General features: G+C 36.2%; 1 protein-coding gene across 2 annotated transcripts in view; it reads left to right on the top strand.

Annotated features, from left to right (window-relative positions):
* Nucleotides 1-17,927, top strand: part of ZFR (zinc finger RNA binding protein) — an 83,537-nt gene that overhangs the window by 28,852 nt on the left and 36,758 nt on the right. For both annotated transcript variants that reach the window (XM_024119386.3, XM_028492835.2), the window contains 9 exons: nt 2,100-2,347; nt 4,525-4,716; nt 5,233-5,524; nt 7,449-7,642; nt 9,336-9,455; nt 10,343-10,488; nt 14,284-14,446; nt 15,509-15,714; nt 16,771-16,921. In XM_024119386.3, coding sequence (XP_023975154.1) covers nt 2,100-2,347; nt 4,525-4,716; nt 5,233-5,524; nt 7,449-7,642; nt 9,336-9,455; nt 10,343-10,488; nt 14,284-14,446; nt 15,509-15,714; nt 16,771-16,921 — 1,712 coding nt within the window. The remainder of the gene's footprint in view (nt 1-2,099; nt 2,348-4,524; nt 4,717-5,232; nt 5,525-7,448; nt 7,643-9,335; nt 9,456-10,342; nt 10,489-14,283; nt 14,447-15,508; nt 15,715-16,770; nt 16,922-17,927) is intronic.

Here is a 17,927-nt window from a genome sequence, read left to right as displayed (position 1 = left end):
CCTGATACATAATTCATGAAGTTATATTTTAAGTGGCATGTTTACAGTTCCTACACACAACTAGTCATTTGGAAATTTTCTATTAATAAAGATTTCATATAAAAATTATGGTCCTGGGCTTCCCTGGTGGCGCAGTGGTTGCGAGTCCGCCTGCCGATGTGGGGGACATGGGTTCGTGCCCCAGTCCAGGAGGATCCCACATGCTGCGGAGCGGCTGGGCCCGTGAGCCATGGCCACTGAGCCTGCGCGTCCGGAGCCTGTGCTCCGCAACGGGAGAGGCCACAACAGTGAGAGGCCCACGTACCGCTAAATAAATAGATAGATAGAGAGAGAGATAGAGAGATAGATAAATAAATAAGGTCCTAACCAGTAATAATCCACAAGTAGCTTTGTTATTTTAAAAATCAGACAATTTTATGGTGGTGTTTAAAGAGCAAAATTTAAACTGTACATGTTTCCAACTATAAATGTGAAAGTATTTGGCTGTGAGCTTAATTATATTCTTTTATCACAAACTTCAGTAATAGAGGCCACTGGTAGGACTGACAGAATTTATTGATTTATAGAATTTTTCTTTTAACCGATTATACCAAGTATTTTCTAATTTTTAGAACTCTGATCATATGCTTATTATTGATATGTTTACCTACTTCTTCCTACTTTCATTTTTAGGTGTTTTCTTCCATTACCACATTTTCTTTCTTTATATCTTCATAAGCATTTATGTAATTTAATAACCTGACATAAAAGTCTACGAAAGTTTTTCATAAAAGTTGCCCAACTACTTCCTCCCTCCCTCCCTCCCCCTCTCTCTCTCTCTCTCTCTCTCTCCCCCTCTGCCCCTCTCTCTCTCTCTCTCTCTGTCCACTTTCAGATTCCTATGATTCATGCATCTTAACCTTCACTTTTCCAATTCTTATTTTCTCGAAACCCTGTGTGTGTAAGATATATTGGAGTCAATGTGTCATAAGTCTTTACTCCTCAGTATACCAGTCTGCATTTGAGATACCAAAAAGTTCAGTTTTCCTTAAGTAGTTCTCCTGTGCCATCATGGCAACTAGGAATCTCTCTTTTGAGCCTTAACTCTTGGCCCACTCATTTCCACTTTAGGGGAAAGGATGATAATTAGGGAGTCCAAATTTCCAGAGATCTTAGTTTAGGAAGCAGTAAGTTTTCCAGTTTTGCGATAGGGTTATAAACAAAATCATCAACTTTGTCACATGTAAAGCTTTTGTAGATTTTTAAATCTATAAATCGTAACATAAACCGCATGTATATATTATATCAGTAACTAGTCTGATGTGTTATTCATCAAAGACTTTGAACAATGGAAATGGCTAGAATCCATATGTTTAACCAGAAAATTCAGTGCTTTTTCACCTTTTGGAAGATGAGAACCAATGTATTTGGTTCTTTATTTCAAAATCTTTTCTTTGTCGTCCTAGATGTTCATCTGAACTCCAACTCCATATTATGGACTTCTGCTAAGCTTTATTCACCTTGCCTCTCCAAACCAGCTTCTGTCAGCTCCTTGCTTTTATTGGTTGCACAACCCATCAGTCAGTCACTGGGATTCAGAATCTTGGTGTCATCTTTGTGTGTTTTCGTCTTCTTTCACATATTTTATCCTCTAAGCCACCAAGCATGTAAAATCTTACTTTCATGACTTTCTTTTTTTTTTTCCTTTCTAGTATCCTAGTTCAGACGCTTCATCAAATCCAGCACTTCCCAGATTATTCAGAGGAATTCTGCTTGGGGAAATACTAATAACAGGTTCCATAACCACATAAGTTTATCAAACCTTTCACTTCCCTCCAACGGAACTATAAGCCTTCTTGAAAGCAGTGACCAAATCTTATTCTTACTTCGTATCTCCATGACACCTGGCACGTATTGCGTAAATACTGTGTTGGTTGACTTACATTAAAAGGAAGATAAGTGAGATTTTTCTTCCCAGGTTTTGTGAGATATACTTTATTTGTAAATATGCACATGTAAACCTACCTTTATTAGCAGCAGTTATTGGATTTAAATTCATAGCATTTATCTTGGCCTTTTATAATTATGTAACATAACGTTTGTTTGATTTTACGTGTAAGGTACATCTTATTCAGGTTACGAAGCAGCCGTGTATTCAGCTGCGTCCTCCTACTACCAACAGCAGCAGCAGCAACAGAAGCAGGCGGCGGCGGCGGCGGCGGCAGCTGCTGCAACAGCAGCTTGGACAGGGACCACCTTCACTAAAAAAGCACCATTCCAAAATAAACAACTGAAACCAAAACAGCCTCCCAAACCACCCCAGATTCACTATTGTGATGTTTGTAAGATCAGCTGTGCTGGACCACAGGTACTTATGTTGTATGCGTTCCCATGAGTCTTCAGTGGTTGGGTTTTTTGTTTTTTGTTTTTCTTCTGTTGCTAAACTTAAAATAAGTGATTTAGGGAAGAGTCTGTTTATAAAATCTAGTAAGTTCAGTTCCCTTCCCAACTTTATTTGTTAATACTTTATTTAAGAGTATCTAGTTTTCGTATAAAAATTTGATAAGCAGTTTGGCCGACAAAAGGCATAGTATTTGAAAAGACCAGATTTTGACTCTTTAGTAGTTTCTTCCAGTTGTATCCACTCCCACCCTTGCCCAACCTGTGTACCTTCTTTTTAATTTACTAGATTAGTTCTGTCTACTTTTCAAAACAGAATTTGTAGGGTATTTTCAGTTACCAGCATTCGCTGAGTTACACCGAATTAGGGAATATTTTAATATATGTGGCTAGTAACATAAAACCTTGTTTCCTATTTTCAGTATGATAGGAAACAGGTTCATTGTGATTACTTGGTTGGGGGAGAGGAGACAGATGGGGAATGTTTGCAGCAACCCAAGATTAAACCTGAATGGGAACAAGAATGTTGGTTTTAGGATTTGAGGAGTGTATCTTACTCAGTAGTGACTGTTTTAAAGGGAATGATGCTATGAGTGGCAAATGCAAACCATAAGAAACTTGTTGAATATGTGGTACCATATAAAAGGATAGAACATGGCTCTAGGGTAATAAGTTAATTGCAGCATTTAGAATGAGTATATATATAAGGCTGACCATTGATCTGGGGGAGCTGGATGGTTACACAAGAACAGGCCAAGGGTACTTCTGCAAGTCAGAGGCCGTGCCATAAGGGGTTAACAAGCCTTAGAGAAAAATACCATCGAGGTGGTGAGGTAGGGTGAGTTAGAGTCTAGTGTAGACATAAGGAGGGAGAATAAGTTGGTTCAGATATAAGGGGCCATGGTTCCAGTCCTCTCTGCAACTAACTTGTGGCCCTGGGCAACTTGGAGACCTTAACTTCTTTGGGCTTTTGTTTCCCCACTTCTGTAATAAGGACTTGTCCTAAATAATTGAGGTTCAGACTGCTTCACGGAGCCACTTTAGACTGCCGCAGATAGTGAGAGGAGAATCAGATGGCTAGGTCTACGCCTTCCTCTTTTGTTTCAAAAACAGTAACTTTCCTTACTTGTGCACAAGATTTCCTTTTGAGGAAGGATTCTCTTGTTTAAAATTTAAAAACTTGTTTTAATCTCCAAAGTCTCATCGAGCTCTGAGATTCTAGGCTGTATATATAATTTTATGCTATTCATATGTCTGTATTAAAACAATTTTTAAAATAATATAGGAAAGAGTAACTATCTATCCCCACTCAAGAAAAAACAAACTACCCAGTAGTCCTTATTGACCTCCTCTCATTTTAATAAAGCTACCTTCTTCAGTCATCTGCATTGAAGACATTTTTTTTTAATGGTTTTTTTGTTTTGTTTTGTTTTGTTTTTTATTTTTGGCTGCATTGGGTCTTTGTCGCTGCGTGCCAGCTTTTCTCTAGTTGTGGCAAGCGGGGGCCACTCTTGGTTGCAGCGCATGGGCTTCTCATTGCGGTGGCTTCTCTTGTTGCGCAGCATAGGCTCTAGGCACACGGGCTCAGTAGTTGTGGCTCGTGGGCTCTAGAGTGCAGGCTCAGTAGTTGTGGCGCACGGGTTTAGTTGCTCTGCAGCATGTGTGATCTTCCCGGATCAGGGCTCGAACCCATGTCCCCTGCATTGGCAGGCGGATTCTTAACCACTGCGCCACCAGGGAAGCCCTGAAGACAATTTTTAATATATAATTTCACTATTTTGATGGCTAGTATTACAATAATACTATTTTTCCTTCGAAAGAGATAAAATTTTGGCTGTTAAGTATTTTAAATAGGCTTTTGTTCAGGGTGGCACGGATTCTAACACAGATTCTATGTGAAAATGCATTCTGTGTTTGAAAAATAAAAGAAATAAAGTGTTAGGTAAATGTATTCTTGGAAAACAAGGTACAGAGAACCACAGATATATCATGTATGTAGGGAAACCACATGCTGTTGTTCAGTTGCGTTTAAAAATGTGTAGTGCTGATTTTTTAATGAGTATTAGGGATTTGAGAATTGAATAATTTCAAATGATGTAGACAGAAAATTAGTGAAGCAAAGTTTATTCCTTTTGTTTGAAACAGACTTACAAAGAACATTTAGAAGGGCAGAAACATAAAAAAAAAGAAGCCGCATTGAAAGCCTCACAGAATACCAGCAGCAGCAACAACTCCACTCGTGGGACTCAAAATCAGCTACGTTGTGAGCTCTGTGATGTGTCTTGTACAGGAGCAGATGCGTATGCTGCCCACATTCGTGGTGCTAAGCATCAGAAAGTAGGTGTTTTTTTCCCACACACCCTTATGTCTTACTCTGTTTTCTTTTCCTTTTTCAGTGGGGGGTTTAAAGTAAAGGTAGCTTCAAAATTTGGAAACTCTGAGTGCATTATACACCTTGCTTACATGTATATAAAGGTGACATCAAATACTCTTTGCTTAAGGAAGGAAAGACTGGAGACCTTTCGTCTTTAAATTGAACTAGATCGTTTTTTTCCCACCAACTGGAAATTGAGTCATGTGATTGTTTTCCGCCTTTTGTCATGCTTACTACTAGGTTGGTAAGCATGTGGCCAAGTCATTTCCTTACCTGGTGGTAGATGGAGTATGTATCCATATCTGCTTCGCGGAGATTATTTTGAAAGTAATAAGTTTTTATCTAAAAATGTATAACAAAAAAGACAACAAAGAAAAATGTAGTTGATTTTCATTTTATAGTGTCTTTTAGACAAACTTTTTTAAAAAAATTTACTTTCTCTGAGTTTCCTGACAAATAAATATGCTTTTATTTTGTAGGTGGTTAAATTACACACAAAACTTGGCAAACCCATTCCTTCAACAGAACCAAACGTTGTTAGCCAAGCTACTTCTTCAACAGCTGTGTCTGCTTCGAAACCAACTGCCTCTCCTTCAAGCATTGCAGCAAGCAATTGTACTGTGAATACTTCATCAATTGCAACTTCTTCAGTGAAAGGTCTTACAACTACAGGAAACTCGTCTCTTAATAGCACAGCCAACACTAAAGTATCAGCAGTGCCTGCAAATATGGCTGCCAAGAAAACATCTACACCCAAAATAAACTTTGTTGGCAAGTACTGAAGATACTCTGCGTTCCTTCTAACTCTGTTAAAGTGATGTTTCTCCTCCATTCCAGGACTAACCCTTCTACTTTTGCTGTTGTATCAGTCTTCTCCTCTTGCTGTTGTATCAGTCTTCTCCTCCTTTCCTGGGACCTTATTTAATCACATATCTGTATTTTTTTCTTGAAATTTTTTCAGTTCCCTTTTCTTCAGCCAACAGGTATACCTGTGTCTTTCATAATCTTAAAAAAATATATGTATATATTTTCCCATTTCTCAAGCTGTTAACCTAATTCTTATTTTCTCTACTTACTATCCAGTGCTCAGTCTCTTACAGTGTTTTGACTCTGTGCTTTTCTGAAACTGCTTTCAGGAGTCACCAGAGACCTACTTGCCTGATTGATTGAGTGGCCAGTTTTCTGTTTCATGCTGTTGACCTCTCTAACATTTGACACAGTTGACTGCTATACCTTAAAGCTTAAGAATTGTCTCTGTTTCTCTATTCCATGTCCACTCACCTCTTCCTCGGGTATCTTTATTGGTTCTCCTGCCTTCATGTTCATTAACTGGTGGTGTTTCCAAGATTCTGATTTTGGCCCTCATCTCACTTACCTAGTATTCATGAGTGGTCTCATCTATTCCACTGTGTATGCAGTGAGTTTAAAATCAGTTGGGCCAATTCAAAACCCCCACCTGAGTTCTAGAGCCATATTTTAGGTATTTCCTCGTCACTATCTGTATGGTTCTGTTGATGCCTACTAGTGTCTCATTCTAACTTTTTATCTCATCACAAGAGTACCGTGAAATAATCTCATAAAACTGCTGCTTTTTCACATGGAGAACTTCACTGACATCATTTCTTCTTATTTATTGCCTCCTCCACTTGTTTATCTAGTCCTTTTGTTTCTGTCACTACAGTATTTCTCCAAAAAGTGTCGTTTCCTTTTCACAGCCACTGCCTTGTTTTTAGGCCTTCAAAGTCTCTTCCTCAGAGCTTTGTCTCTTACTGTATCCAGTTTCTCCAACACTTTTGTCAGTCATTTTTTAAAAATAAGTATCAGATTGTGTTAGTCTGTTATTTAAAAATTTTCTGTGGCTTTCTCCTTGCATATAGGGAAAAACTCTGTATTTCTTAATTATGTCATCCAAGGCTCTTCACAGTTTGACCCCTGTCTCATGTCATCACCTCTATCTCGGTAGTAATTCATATTCAATTACTGAGTCTTCTTTGAATTTACCATAGTCTTTTTAACTCCCATGTTTTTGTGCTTTTCTTGTACATGCTACTCTTTCTGTTTAGACATCATTATCTTTTTTTCTGCCTGACAGTTCATACTCATTGCTCTTCTTTCAAAGCCCAGCTCAAGTGTCACACCCTTGGTAAAGCCATTCTTAACTGGGTCAGTTTAAAGGGTTGTGGCTCCTTTCCTTTACATTCCCACAATACTCTGTTAATACTTGTAACAGCACTTGCCACATTGTACTCTAATGACTTATATATTCCCTTAAATTGTTGGCACTCAAAGACAGCCACACTGTCATATTTTTATTATATTATTAGAACTTAGGACAGTGCCCCGTTCCATGGCAAAGGGATATAAGCATGATTTAGGCTTAGACTCTACCATTTCAGGTACTTGCTATTTACTTTTAGGTACTTGATCCCATAAAAGCCATGGTGGGGACAGAGAGCACCATTGGATATTGGGATGTAGAGAAGGTGAAAGAAAATTCAGACATGTATTTAATTAATAAGATGAAAAAGCCACGTGTTTTACATGGCTCTTCAAACTTCTGACCTGCTCTGTGTCAGGCAGGAGTTTGACAATTGGTAGAAAAGATCAGAACTGTATCTGAAGTTCTTATTGTATCAGGCCATACATTATACAAAAAGAAAATTAAAATCACTATAATTCTTTTATGCTCTTCTAGGTGGTAATAAGCTGCAATCAACAGGAAATAAAACAGAAGACTTAAAAGGAACCGAATGTGCTAAAAGCACTCCTGTCACTGCTGTACAGATCCCAGAAGTAAAGCCAGATACAGTGTCAGAACCAGTCACACCTGCGTCCCTTGCTGCTTTGCAGAGTGATGTGCAGCCGGTGGGCCATGATTATGTGGAGGAGGTATTGATTTGAGAATACTAGTGCTGTGAGATCAGATAAAGGGAAGACATGTGTCTTTGTTACAAGCATGCTTTACATGTAAAATTAAATTATATTCAATTATATTTTAGGTTTAGATTACTTAAAAAGGAATATCAAAGGCATCTTCGTTGAAGGTTTTTTTTTTTAAGCTTGCCTAAGTGACATCACAATTTTTTTGTTAACTTCTCTCTTTCCCTGCTGACAGCCATCACTGTGGTGTGAAGTAACTTTCCATCTATTTGGCAGGCATTCGTTTAATATAACCCTTCTACTGTTCTTCTGAACATAAAAAGTAATAAAAATTGTGAGCAGCAGAAATGACAAAGACAGCAAATATTTCCTTCCGAACAGTCAGTTTCATGTGTAAAATTAAGGTTGCTGATTTAACAGATACTGTTTATTTCATTTCTCAAGCTGATTAGAAAACTATTCCTGTTTCACAGACAAAGTGACTCAATAAATGGAGGATGAGGGAACGTCAGAGGGGCTTGATAAATATTTGCTATTAGCAGAAAGACTAACATACAGTGGTGTAGCCCTACTCTTTACTTTTGCTGTATTGTAGAACAATTGTAGAGAACAAGTTCTCTGAGCTTCAGTGTCTACATCTATAAAATTTGGTTACCTCCCAGCAAAGTTATGAAGCTTAGATGAAATAAAGTACCTAGCACAGTGCCTAGCCTACAGTAGATTTTTAGCAAATATTTATTTGTTCCTTCATCCTTTTCCGCATCAAGAAAAATTACATATTGAGTTCTTTGTTTACAGGGTGGAAAACTGGGCTATGCAGTTTGAAAGTAGTTCACATACAATTTTAATTTAAAGTTATAGCTCTTGGGAATTCCTTGGCAGTCCAGTGATTAAGGCTTCATGCTTCCACTGCTGCGGGCATGGGTTTGATCCCTGGTTGGGGAACTAAGATTCCACAATGCTGTGCATAGCGCGGCCAAAAAAAAAGGACATTTAAAGGTTAATAAACTTCTTTAAAAATAAATTAATTAATTAAAGTTACAGCTCTTAAAAGAGGAAGACTTGGTTGTCTAAAAAAAAAAAAATGTACAGCCAGAACACCTTAATTGCCAGTGATGTTGGGTAAAGTAATCTTAAACTTCAGAGAATTGAGTTCAGAACCAATTTTTAAAACTTGCACCATTTGAACTTAGAATTCACTGTAGACTTTTTAATAACATTCTAGCCTACTTGGTCTTCCTAACTGGTTGTGCAGTTAGAAGAAATTTGATACTGGTTTTCCATAAAGTTACATGTATAAAGTCTTGGGCTTTATAGAAATAAATGTGAATAATGCCTTTCATCATCTTTATCTCCATTTCCAAGAACAGTACCTGGCCAGTAGCAAGTATTGAGTAAATATTTATTATAGAATTTAAGGTATCTGATTGCATTTAAATCTAAATGTTTACATATAGACACAAGTATTAAAAGTTAATTACAAGAGCCAAATACATGCTAACATGTCTTGAATGCTACAGTTAAAAATTCTAACCTTTAGTTCATTTCTGTAGATTATCCTTTTTAAAAAGTATAGACATTGCCCTGTTTTTTTCTCACTTCAAATTCTAAAAGTTATTTATAACCCATGAGGGTTTATAATTGAAATCTTCAACTGTAACATTCCTGTTGTGATTCTTGAATTTTTTTTTTCCACATCTAGGTACGAAATGATGAAGGAAAAGTAATTCGATTCCATTGCAAATTGTGCGAGTGCAGCTTTAATGATCCCAATGCTAAGGAGATGCACTTAAAAGGGCGAAGACACAGACTTCAATATAAAGTGAGTAAAATTTCAGCTATTTTCTCTTTTTATATGGCTTGGAACATTCTAGATGCAAAAACAAGGCCTCTAAATCTAACTCACTAAGTCCATGAACTCCCACTCCAGAATTGGCATGTAATGTCTAACACAGAGTCAGATGTTTAGTTTTTATTGACTAGTTTGTTATACTTAGGAAAAAACGATATCATATGTCATTACTTGTAGTGGCAAAATAAAGCTATAACATTATTTGGATCAAGTAATCATGTAAAGATAATTGCATCACAGGAAGTGTTTGAAAGAAGTGTCAGGTCTCCATTCTTTTCCTTTATCTTGGCATAATTCCCACTAAAATGAATTATGAGATGAGGAATTCTTCATTGAAAACACTTCAAGTGATAAGTTAAATCTAAATAATGTATTTAAAGTTTTTAATTAGGTTGGACTAATGCACTAGATTCATGTTTTCTAAACACAGAAGTGAAAGTTAAAATAAAAATAATCTGTTAAAGGGCAATACATTTATATGAAAAGAAACTTTTTAACCCCACACTCAGGTATCTAGAATCATTTACTTACAAACAAAGGAAAATTAATATCCATCAGTCTTCGAAGGATTTCTTTTATTGGTTAGCACTAAGTTATGTACGTTTTACGTACTAAATGTACAACTTTAAACTTGAACAGCTAAGAATTTTGGGGGTGGGAAGGAAAGAAGAATGTTTATGAATGTATTCTGAATTTTTCCTCTGATTCAACTTATTTTACTGCATTTACTCTTAAAATAGGAAATTTGCAAATAAAAGCCCCTATGATGAAAGAATGTATGATTTGTATGACTTAAAGATACGTGTAGATTGTTGGAGGGGTTGCTGGTTTTTCAAATATCTTGTCTATATTAACAGAAAAAAGTAAATCCAGATCTGCAAGTAGAAGTAAAACCCAGTATCCGAGCAAGAAAGATTCAAGAAGAGAAAATGAGGAAGCAAATGCAGAAAGAGGAGTATTGGCGAAGAAGAGAAGAAGAGGAACGCTGGAGAATGGAAATGAGGTAGTATCTTTAACTTTTAATAGCACGATAAATGGTTTAGCCTTTCTAAAAAACTTAGCTATTCTGAGTATGTGACATCCATTCAGAGCAATCCAGATTTATTTAATATACTTTTTTTTAGATTATTTATTATTTTATTTATTTATTTATTTTTGGCTTCGTCAGGTCTTAGTTGTGGCATGCGGGATCTTCGTTGCGGCGCACGGGCTTCTCTCTAGTTATGGCGTGTGGGTTTTCTCTTCTCTAGTTGTGACACACAGGCTCCAGGGCACACGGGCTCTGTAGTTGTGCCGTGTGGGTTCCAGAGCTTGTGGGCTCTGTAGTTTGTGGCACACAGGCTCTCTAGTTGAGGCACACGAGCTCAGTAGTTGAGGTGCATGAGCTCAGTAATTGTTGTGTGCAGGCTTAGTTGCCCCGCAGCATGTGGGATCTTAGTTCCCTGACCAGGGATCGAGCCTGCGTACCCTGCATTATAAGGCAGAGATTCTTTACCACTGCACCATCAGGGATGTCCCTATTTAATATACTTTTAGTTTTCACTTCTCAGGAAGATCTTAGGTCTAGGAGAGAAATGCATTAAAACTAAGTTATTGACTATTCTAATATTTGACTGTGTCCTTGGTATTAGGAATTATGTTGGAAATGGTGTCTTATATATATTTAAATACATAAATAGTTTAATACTATAAATAAATGCCTCAGTTTAAAACAAGCAAAATAGAACATTTGGTTACATGATAAAAATATCCAGAATATCAGATTTAGTAGCTTCTAGACATGAATAATGTGTGGGTTTTGGGGGTTTTTTGTTTTGTTTTTGTTTCTCAGGAAACGTCTATTACAAAAACTTTAGAGGCTACAGGGAAGGAGAAATGAGAAATGTGTTCAAGAGATGTAAATGTTTAGTTTTACTGATAGAATTGGCATACGTTTAAATGATACAATTCACTGGTTTTTATTATATTCGCAGAGTTGGGCAGTCATTACCATAATCAATTTTAGAACATTTTCATGACCTGCAAAAGAAACCACAACCCATTAGCAGTCAATCCTTATTCCCCGCCCCAACTCCTCCTTCTACCCCTAGGCAACCACTAATAAACTTTGTCTCAATAGATTCACCTATTCTGGAGATTTCATATAAATGGAATCACAAAATATGTTGTCTTTTGTGTCTGGCTACTTTCACTTAGCATAATGTTTTCAAGGTTCATGCATGTTATAGCATATATCAGTACTTTTTTATAGGTGAATAATATTCCATTATGTGTATGTATCACATTTTGTTTATTCATCAGTTGATGGACATTTGTGTCATCTCCACTTTTGGGCTGTCATGAATACTGCTGCTATGAGGATTTGTGTACAAGTTTTAAAATATAATTAAGATAAATATGAACAGAAGTGTAATGTATGTGTATTTTATAACCTACTTTTTTTCATTTACATACCAACTCTTTTGAAAAGTAAGCTAGAATTATTTTATCTAATTTTCCATGGCTACATAGTATTCTCTTGTGCAGATGTAAAATTATAACCAATTACATATTGTTAGATATTTAAGTTTTTTACAGTATTTCCCTATTATAATTATTACATTGACCATCCTTGAGGCTATATTATTGCATAAATCATGATTAGTTGCTAATAATAAAATCCCAGAAACGAAAATGTTTGACTGGCAGATACTCATACTTTTTGCCTGTACTGGATAGTTTAACTTACTGGTTCTCAAACTTTTTGGTCTCAGGACCTTTTATACTCAATAATTACAAAACTCCAAAGAGCTTTTGTGTATATGGTTTATAGTTGTCAACATTTACTGTATTAGAAATGAAAACTGAGAAGTTTAAATATTTATGAATTAATTTTAAAATGACTTTATATTTGTTAAAATATAGTTAAATATTGTGATTTTCCTATCTACTTCTCTGCTCAGCAGGTTGTGATAACACATTTTGCCTCTGGATAACTCGACTGTACACTCATAAGAGAATGAGAATGGAGAAGGCAAATGTCTTGTTATTATTATGAAAGTAATTTTGATGTCATGGATCCCCCTGAAGGTGTCTCAGGAACCACCTAGGGTCCCTGGACCACACTTTGAGAACTGCTTCTATAACTTATTAAAATCTCTGCCAATGAGAGAGTGAAACATGAAAGCCAGTTTTGTTTCAACTTTGTTTGTATTGCAGGCAAATTAAATTTTTATTTCATGCTTAACCACTTATATTTTTTCTGTGGTGAATTGCCTGTTTATTTGTTTAACTTACCTGTTGTTGATTTGTACAGACACTTCTTATATTATAGCTATTAACCCATTATTAACATGTTACCTTTAAATAATCTTTGTTGTTATGTATGTATCGATTTTTATTTGGGTATCTAAATCTATTTTTCTTATTATTTATGAAGTTTCTGCCTTTGTAATGCACTGGAAATTTTTCTCTATACCTAGATTATGCAGTTACTTCCTCTTTTATTGTTATATCATATATTTATTAAGCACTTACAGTTTGCCAGGAAGTAGCACATAGTGTATTAGACACCAAGTATGAATTGGTAAACAATGGATAAAGGTCCCTGCCCTTATTTAACTTAAACATTTTTAGTAATAACAAAGTATTCAGTACTGGAATGAACATGGTTTTCCAGAGCCTTCAAGCTCAAGACCTAAATAACATAGAAGTATGGTTCTTCCTGTCCTTAGTGAGATGACCTAAAAAGCACTGCTTATTCCCGACTGAAGAAATTGGTGGTTTCTACAGTGCTACTTGAGAAACATACTTCTTTCTTATGTTTTGTGTTAAACAAATTTGTCTGGTAAAAACTTAATTGTTACCAAAATTTGCTATAAAGACAGGACTACCTTGGGAGTTATTGGTATCCTAGTTTGAAGCTGAAAGTGAAAATAGAACTGAGAAGGAGAGAGTCACATGGTAAAAAAGAAATTAGATTCTGAAAATGTTGACTATTAAAGCAGAGGCTACACACAGGCTACACACTAGCTGCCCACAGTCCAAGTTCAGTCCATGGATGTTTCATTTGGTACACATGGTATTTTTTGGATACCAGCATGAACCAACACTTACAGACCATAAGATTTCACAAAAATCCTGATGACCTTGGGATTACCATCTGTATTCCCTTGTGGCAATAATTAATAGCTGTGCTGTGGCTCAGAGCATGTGCTTTCTTCTTTACCGTAGTTCCTGTCACCCTTAACATGTCCCCAAAAGTGAAACACGTTGTGAGTTGCCATTTATCTCAGTTGTTTTTCCTCATTGTAGAGAAGTGTCTTTGTCTCTCTGCCTGTATCAGTTGAGGAAATTAAAGGTAGTCTTCAGAAGTTCTCTCTTAGAAAAAAATAGGAGAGAGCACATTTCTTTGGAGACATGAAGAAAATTTCTGAATGTATGCTTTGAGTCTTTTACTCACACACATTGTTGGTCTGGCCACATTAGGTAGGCATTTAAGTTTATAGTCTCCTGTAAAGAGGGAGAGGTTAGAAGGAACTCTGAGGTTTCTGGTGCTTGTTCTTTCAACCCTGTCTTCAGGCTGTGAAATTTTGTTTTGCTTTTATCTTTGTTTACTTATTTTCTCTTTTCACCGGTATTCACTTCCATTTACTGCGAGTTAAAGCAAATAAAGGTAATCAGATGCAGTAGGAGAAAAGAAAGATGTAAGCTAGACTGATTTGGGGTATTTTTTAAATTGCTTTTTATATCATTACTGATGTAAATTCTTGGGTTGTATTTTTCTTATAGAATTACAGTATCCTTCTCTGTGTTTCAGACGTTATGAAGAGGACATGTACTGGAGAAGAATGGAGGAAGAACAGCATCATTGGGATGACCGCCGCCGAATGCCTGACGGAGGCTATCCTCATGGTCCCCCAGGCCCGCTAGGCCTTCTGGGAGTCCGACCAGGCATGCCGCCTCAGCCACAGGGGCCTGCAGTGAGTGTCCACTTTGTTTACATAGGGGGTGAAAGTGTGAGACTGGCTCAGCATTGGAAGATAACAGTATGGGGAGCTAATTTTTAGACTTAATAATATCCAAATCTCAATATAAGTTTTTCATCTGATTTAGAATTTTCCCTCCTTTTATTACAGGTTCTCAACTCGTGTCCTTATTTATGAGGACTTCATAGAATTTCCATGCATCTTTCTTACTTTCAGTATAAGCTAAGGGAACAGAGCTTTTGCCAACTCTTCTTTCACATAAGAGATTTTCTTGCCTTTGTTCTTTAGATTGTCAAGAACAACTAATTTTGAAGGCAGTTGCTTTGCTTTCAGAATTATTCTTATCTTCCCATTACCAGTGGTTTAGAGTCTTTTTTCCTTTTCAAATCATGAAAAAAAACCTACCACTACTTCTAAATTAAGTGCAGGATAAGGGGTAAGTAAATGGTCCAAGATGAGCACACAGTGGATGTATTAGGAGAACTGTAGGCAAGAGCTGCATCTTGAGAGTTTGTGTTCTGTGGAAGCTAGATAAAAAACACATACCTGGGTTATGAGGAATATTTCATATAAGTTCAGACTGCAGAAAACAAGATGTTTTTATTCTTTGTTCTGTTTTCTAGAGGGCACTTAGAAGGAAACAGCAACAAATTCCTGCTCTTTATTCTTTCTCATTTGTCTTTCCATAGAATAAGTATTTGTGAAACTTGTTTTATTAAAAGCAAAACATTTCAGAATCACTGGTAGTTAAAGTTGAGTAGAAAGTGTTTTTATAACCTTAGATGGTGTGTATTATAATTTTACTTGTTTTGAGGCAAAGCATGCATATATATACATAGATACAAACTCATTCTTGATAGTGTAACTTTCCATAGTTTACATGTTTGTTTTTACTGAAATAGAAAAAAGGGAGAAGATAGCTTTAAATGGACATTTTGCATAATTGACTTTCTTATTGAAAAGATGTGACAAACATATGTATAGTTGAAAAATAATAATTTACTTTTGCTTGGGAAGCTTTTTTTTTAATGAAGTTATCTTTTTTGTCTTCTCCAGCCCTTACGTCGTCCTGACTCATCTGATGATCGTTATGTAATGACAAAACATGCAACCATTTATCCAACTGAAGAGGAATTACAGGCAGTTCAGAAAATTGTTTCTATCACTGAACGTGCTTTAAAACTTGTTTCAGACAGCTTGTCTGAACATGAGAAGAGCAAGAGCAAAGAGGGAGATGATAAGAAAGAGGGAGGTAAAGACAGGTGTGTTTTCAGAGTTTTTTACTTTTGTTTAATTTTGGTTTCCCTTATGTGGACTTCTTATACTTGAAATAAAAGTTACAAAGACTGAAATTTCTCTGTTGTCAGTCTACATGTGTTATGCTTGTGTTAGATATTTAATGTATTCATCTGTTTTTTGCTGAAATGAAAAATAACATAATTTCATACAGTCTCCAACCTTGTAATTTTACTCATTTAAATTTATATAAAACTATTTCAAGTCTGTTTTCAAAGCAGCCTTTATAGTTTTCAATTGCATTTAGCTGCTATTCAGTTTTTATTTGTTTGTTGCATCTGTGTACTCTTTGTTTTAGCAGCTTATTTTTCCTTAACACATTGACCCATAAGTGAATAAGCTCAAGCTTTAGCAACATCTTTCATATCAAGTTAGCATTATGATCTATAACTTTTCATTTTCCCCTTAACCATTTGGAAATATCTTTGTATATATTGAACATGACTTTTATTCTGATTTGTAAAGTGAGACACAGAAAAGTGTTAATGGCCTTTGCTTTGCAGTTGTCCGTGTGAGAACTTAGCTCTTGACTTATTAATTTATCCATATTTCTTATCTAAGTGAAGGATACTTCTAAAAATATTGAATGTTTTTATACTGTAGTTGATTGAGAATTTTTTTTTAATTAATTAATTTATTTATTTATGGCTGTGTTGGGTCTTAGTTTCTGTGCGAGGGCTTTCTCTAGTTGTGGCAAGCGGGGGCCACTCTTCATTGCAGTGCGCGGGCCTCTCACTATCGCGGCCTCTCTTGTTGCGGAGCACAGGCTCCAGACGCGCAGGCTCAGTAATTGTGACTCACGGGCCCAGTTGCTCCGCAGCATGTGGGATCTTCCCAGACCAGGGCTCGAACCCGTGTCCCCTGCATTGGCAGGCAGATTCTCAACCACTGAGCCACTAGGGAAGCCCCGATTGAGGATTTTAATGGCATAAAAGTTACTTCATTTACTATTGTGTGTTGAGAGATTATCGTGGTTCTGGTTGAGAAGGGAAATGTCATAATATAACTTGATTTCACTGCAGAGCTTTAAAAGGAGTTTTGCGAGTGGGAGTATTGGCAAAAGGATTACTTCTCCGAGGAGATAGAAATGTCAACCTTGTTTTGCTGTGCTCAGAGAAACCTTCAAAGACATTATTAAGTCGTATTGCAGAAAACCTACCCAAGCAGCTTGCTGTAAGTATTATGAAAATGTTCATTTTTACCCCTTGTCTGGTTCAGAAGTTTTTGGCAGGACTAAATGTGCTTCAGCTTAATCTTAAGCCCGCCTTTAAAGTTTTGGCTTGACTTTCCAAATTGAATTTTTTGCTTGATTGTACAAATTGGTAGAACTGTTTTCTACTTTGTCTTTTTAGGTTTTATAGTGCTCCTCTTTGGCATGAAGCCATCTTGCTAATTTATTTTAAAATATAAAATTGCAGCACAAGTCCTCTTCCTCGTCTTGTTTCCAAGAGTTGAATCATTAAGAGATAAGACTTTAGGTAAAAAATGGGGTTTTTTGTTTGGTTTTGTTTTTTAAACAAAGCCCATGTATTTATAGCAAGCTTAAATTTTTAGAATTCATGGACTTCTTGCCTATTTAGTTGAATACATGTTTTTAATAAAGTATAGTAACTAAAATAGAGACTCTTTCTGATCTGAATTTCCCCAGGTTTATTATGATTACTTTCAGTTTTCTACGTGTTATAGTCGTAGGCATTACCTCTCACTGTCTCTCTTCAGCAAATTGTGGCAATACACAGTTAATAGAATATCCCCTTTTGGTCCTACAAAAAAAACTTTTTTTAGTTTGAATTTTTTTAATTTTTATATAGTGTCTTGTCAGAATCGCAGACTGGTATTTAAAATAAAGATTTCTTGAATAATTTAATGTATAAAACTTATTTAGGTATTTGAAATCCAGGAATTGACATTTCATTGGTAATATGTATTCCACAGTAATGTCAGAATAATTAGTACCTGACCACAGCAGAGCAACGTACCAAAAGGGATAGTGAAGCATGCTATTAAACTTGAGCTCTGACGACTGTGGCACTTAACTGTTGTTTGCTTTATATTACCATTGTTCCAGATGTGAAGTTTCTTATTGTGGATTAGTCTTTTTAAGTATTAGAAGCCAGGAGAATTGTCATTGTGTGTCTACTTGTTACCCTCTTTTGAGGCTGCTAGAGCAGTGAAGGGG

This window comes from Physeter macrocephalus, chromosome 8 (assembly GCF_002837175.3).
Source record: "Physeter macrocephalus isolate SW-GA chromosome 8, ASM283717v5, whole genome shotgun sequence".
Classification (NCBI taxonomy): domain Eukaryota; kingdom Metazoa; phylum Chordata; class Mammalia; order Artiodactyla; family Physeteridae; genus Physeter; species Physeter macrocephalus.
The sequence above is the reverse complement of the archived record's forward strand: the minus strand, read 5'-3'. Positions and strand labels throughout refer to the sequence as shown.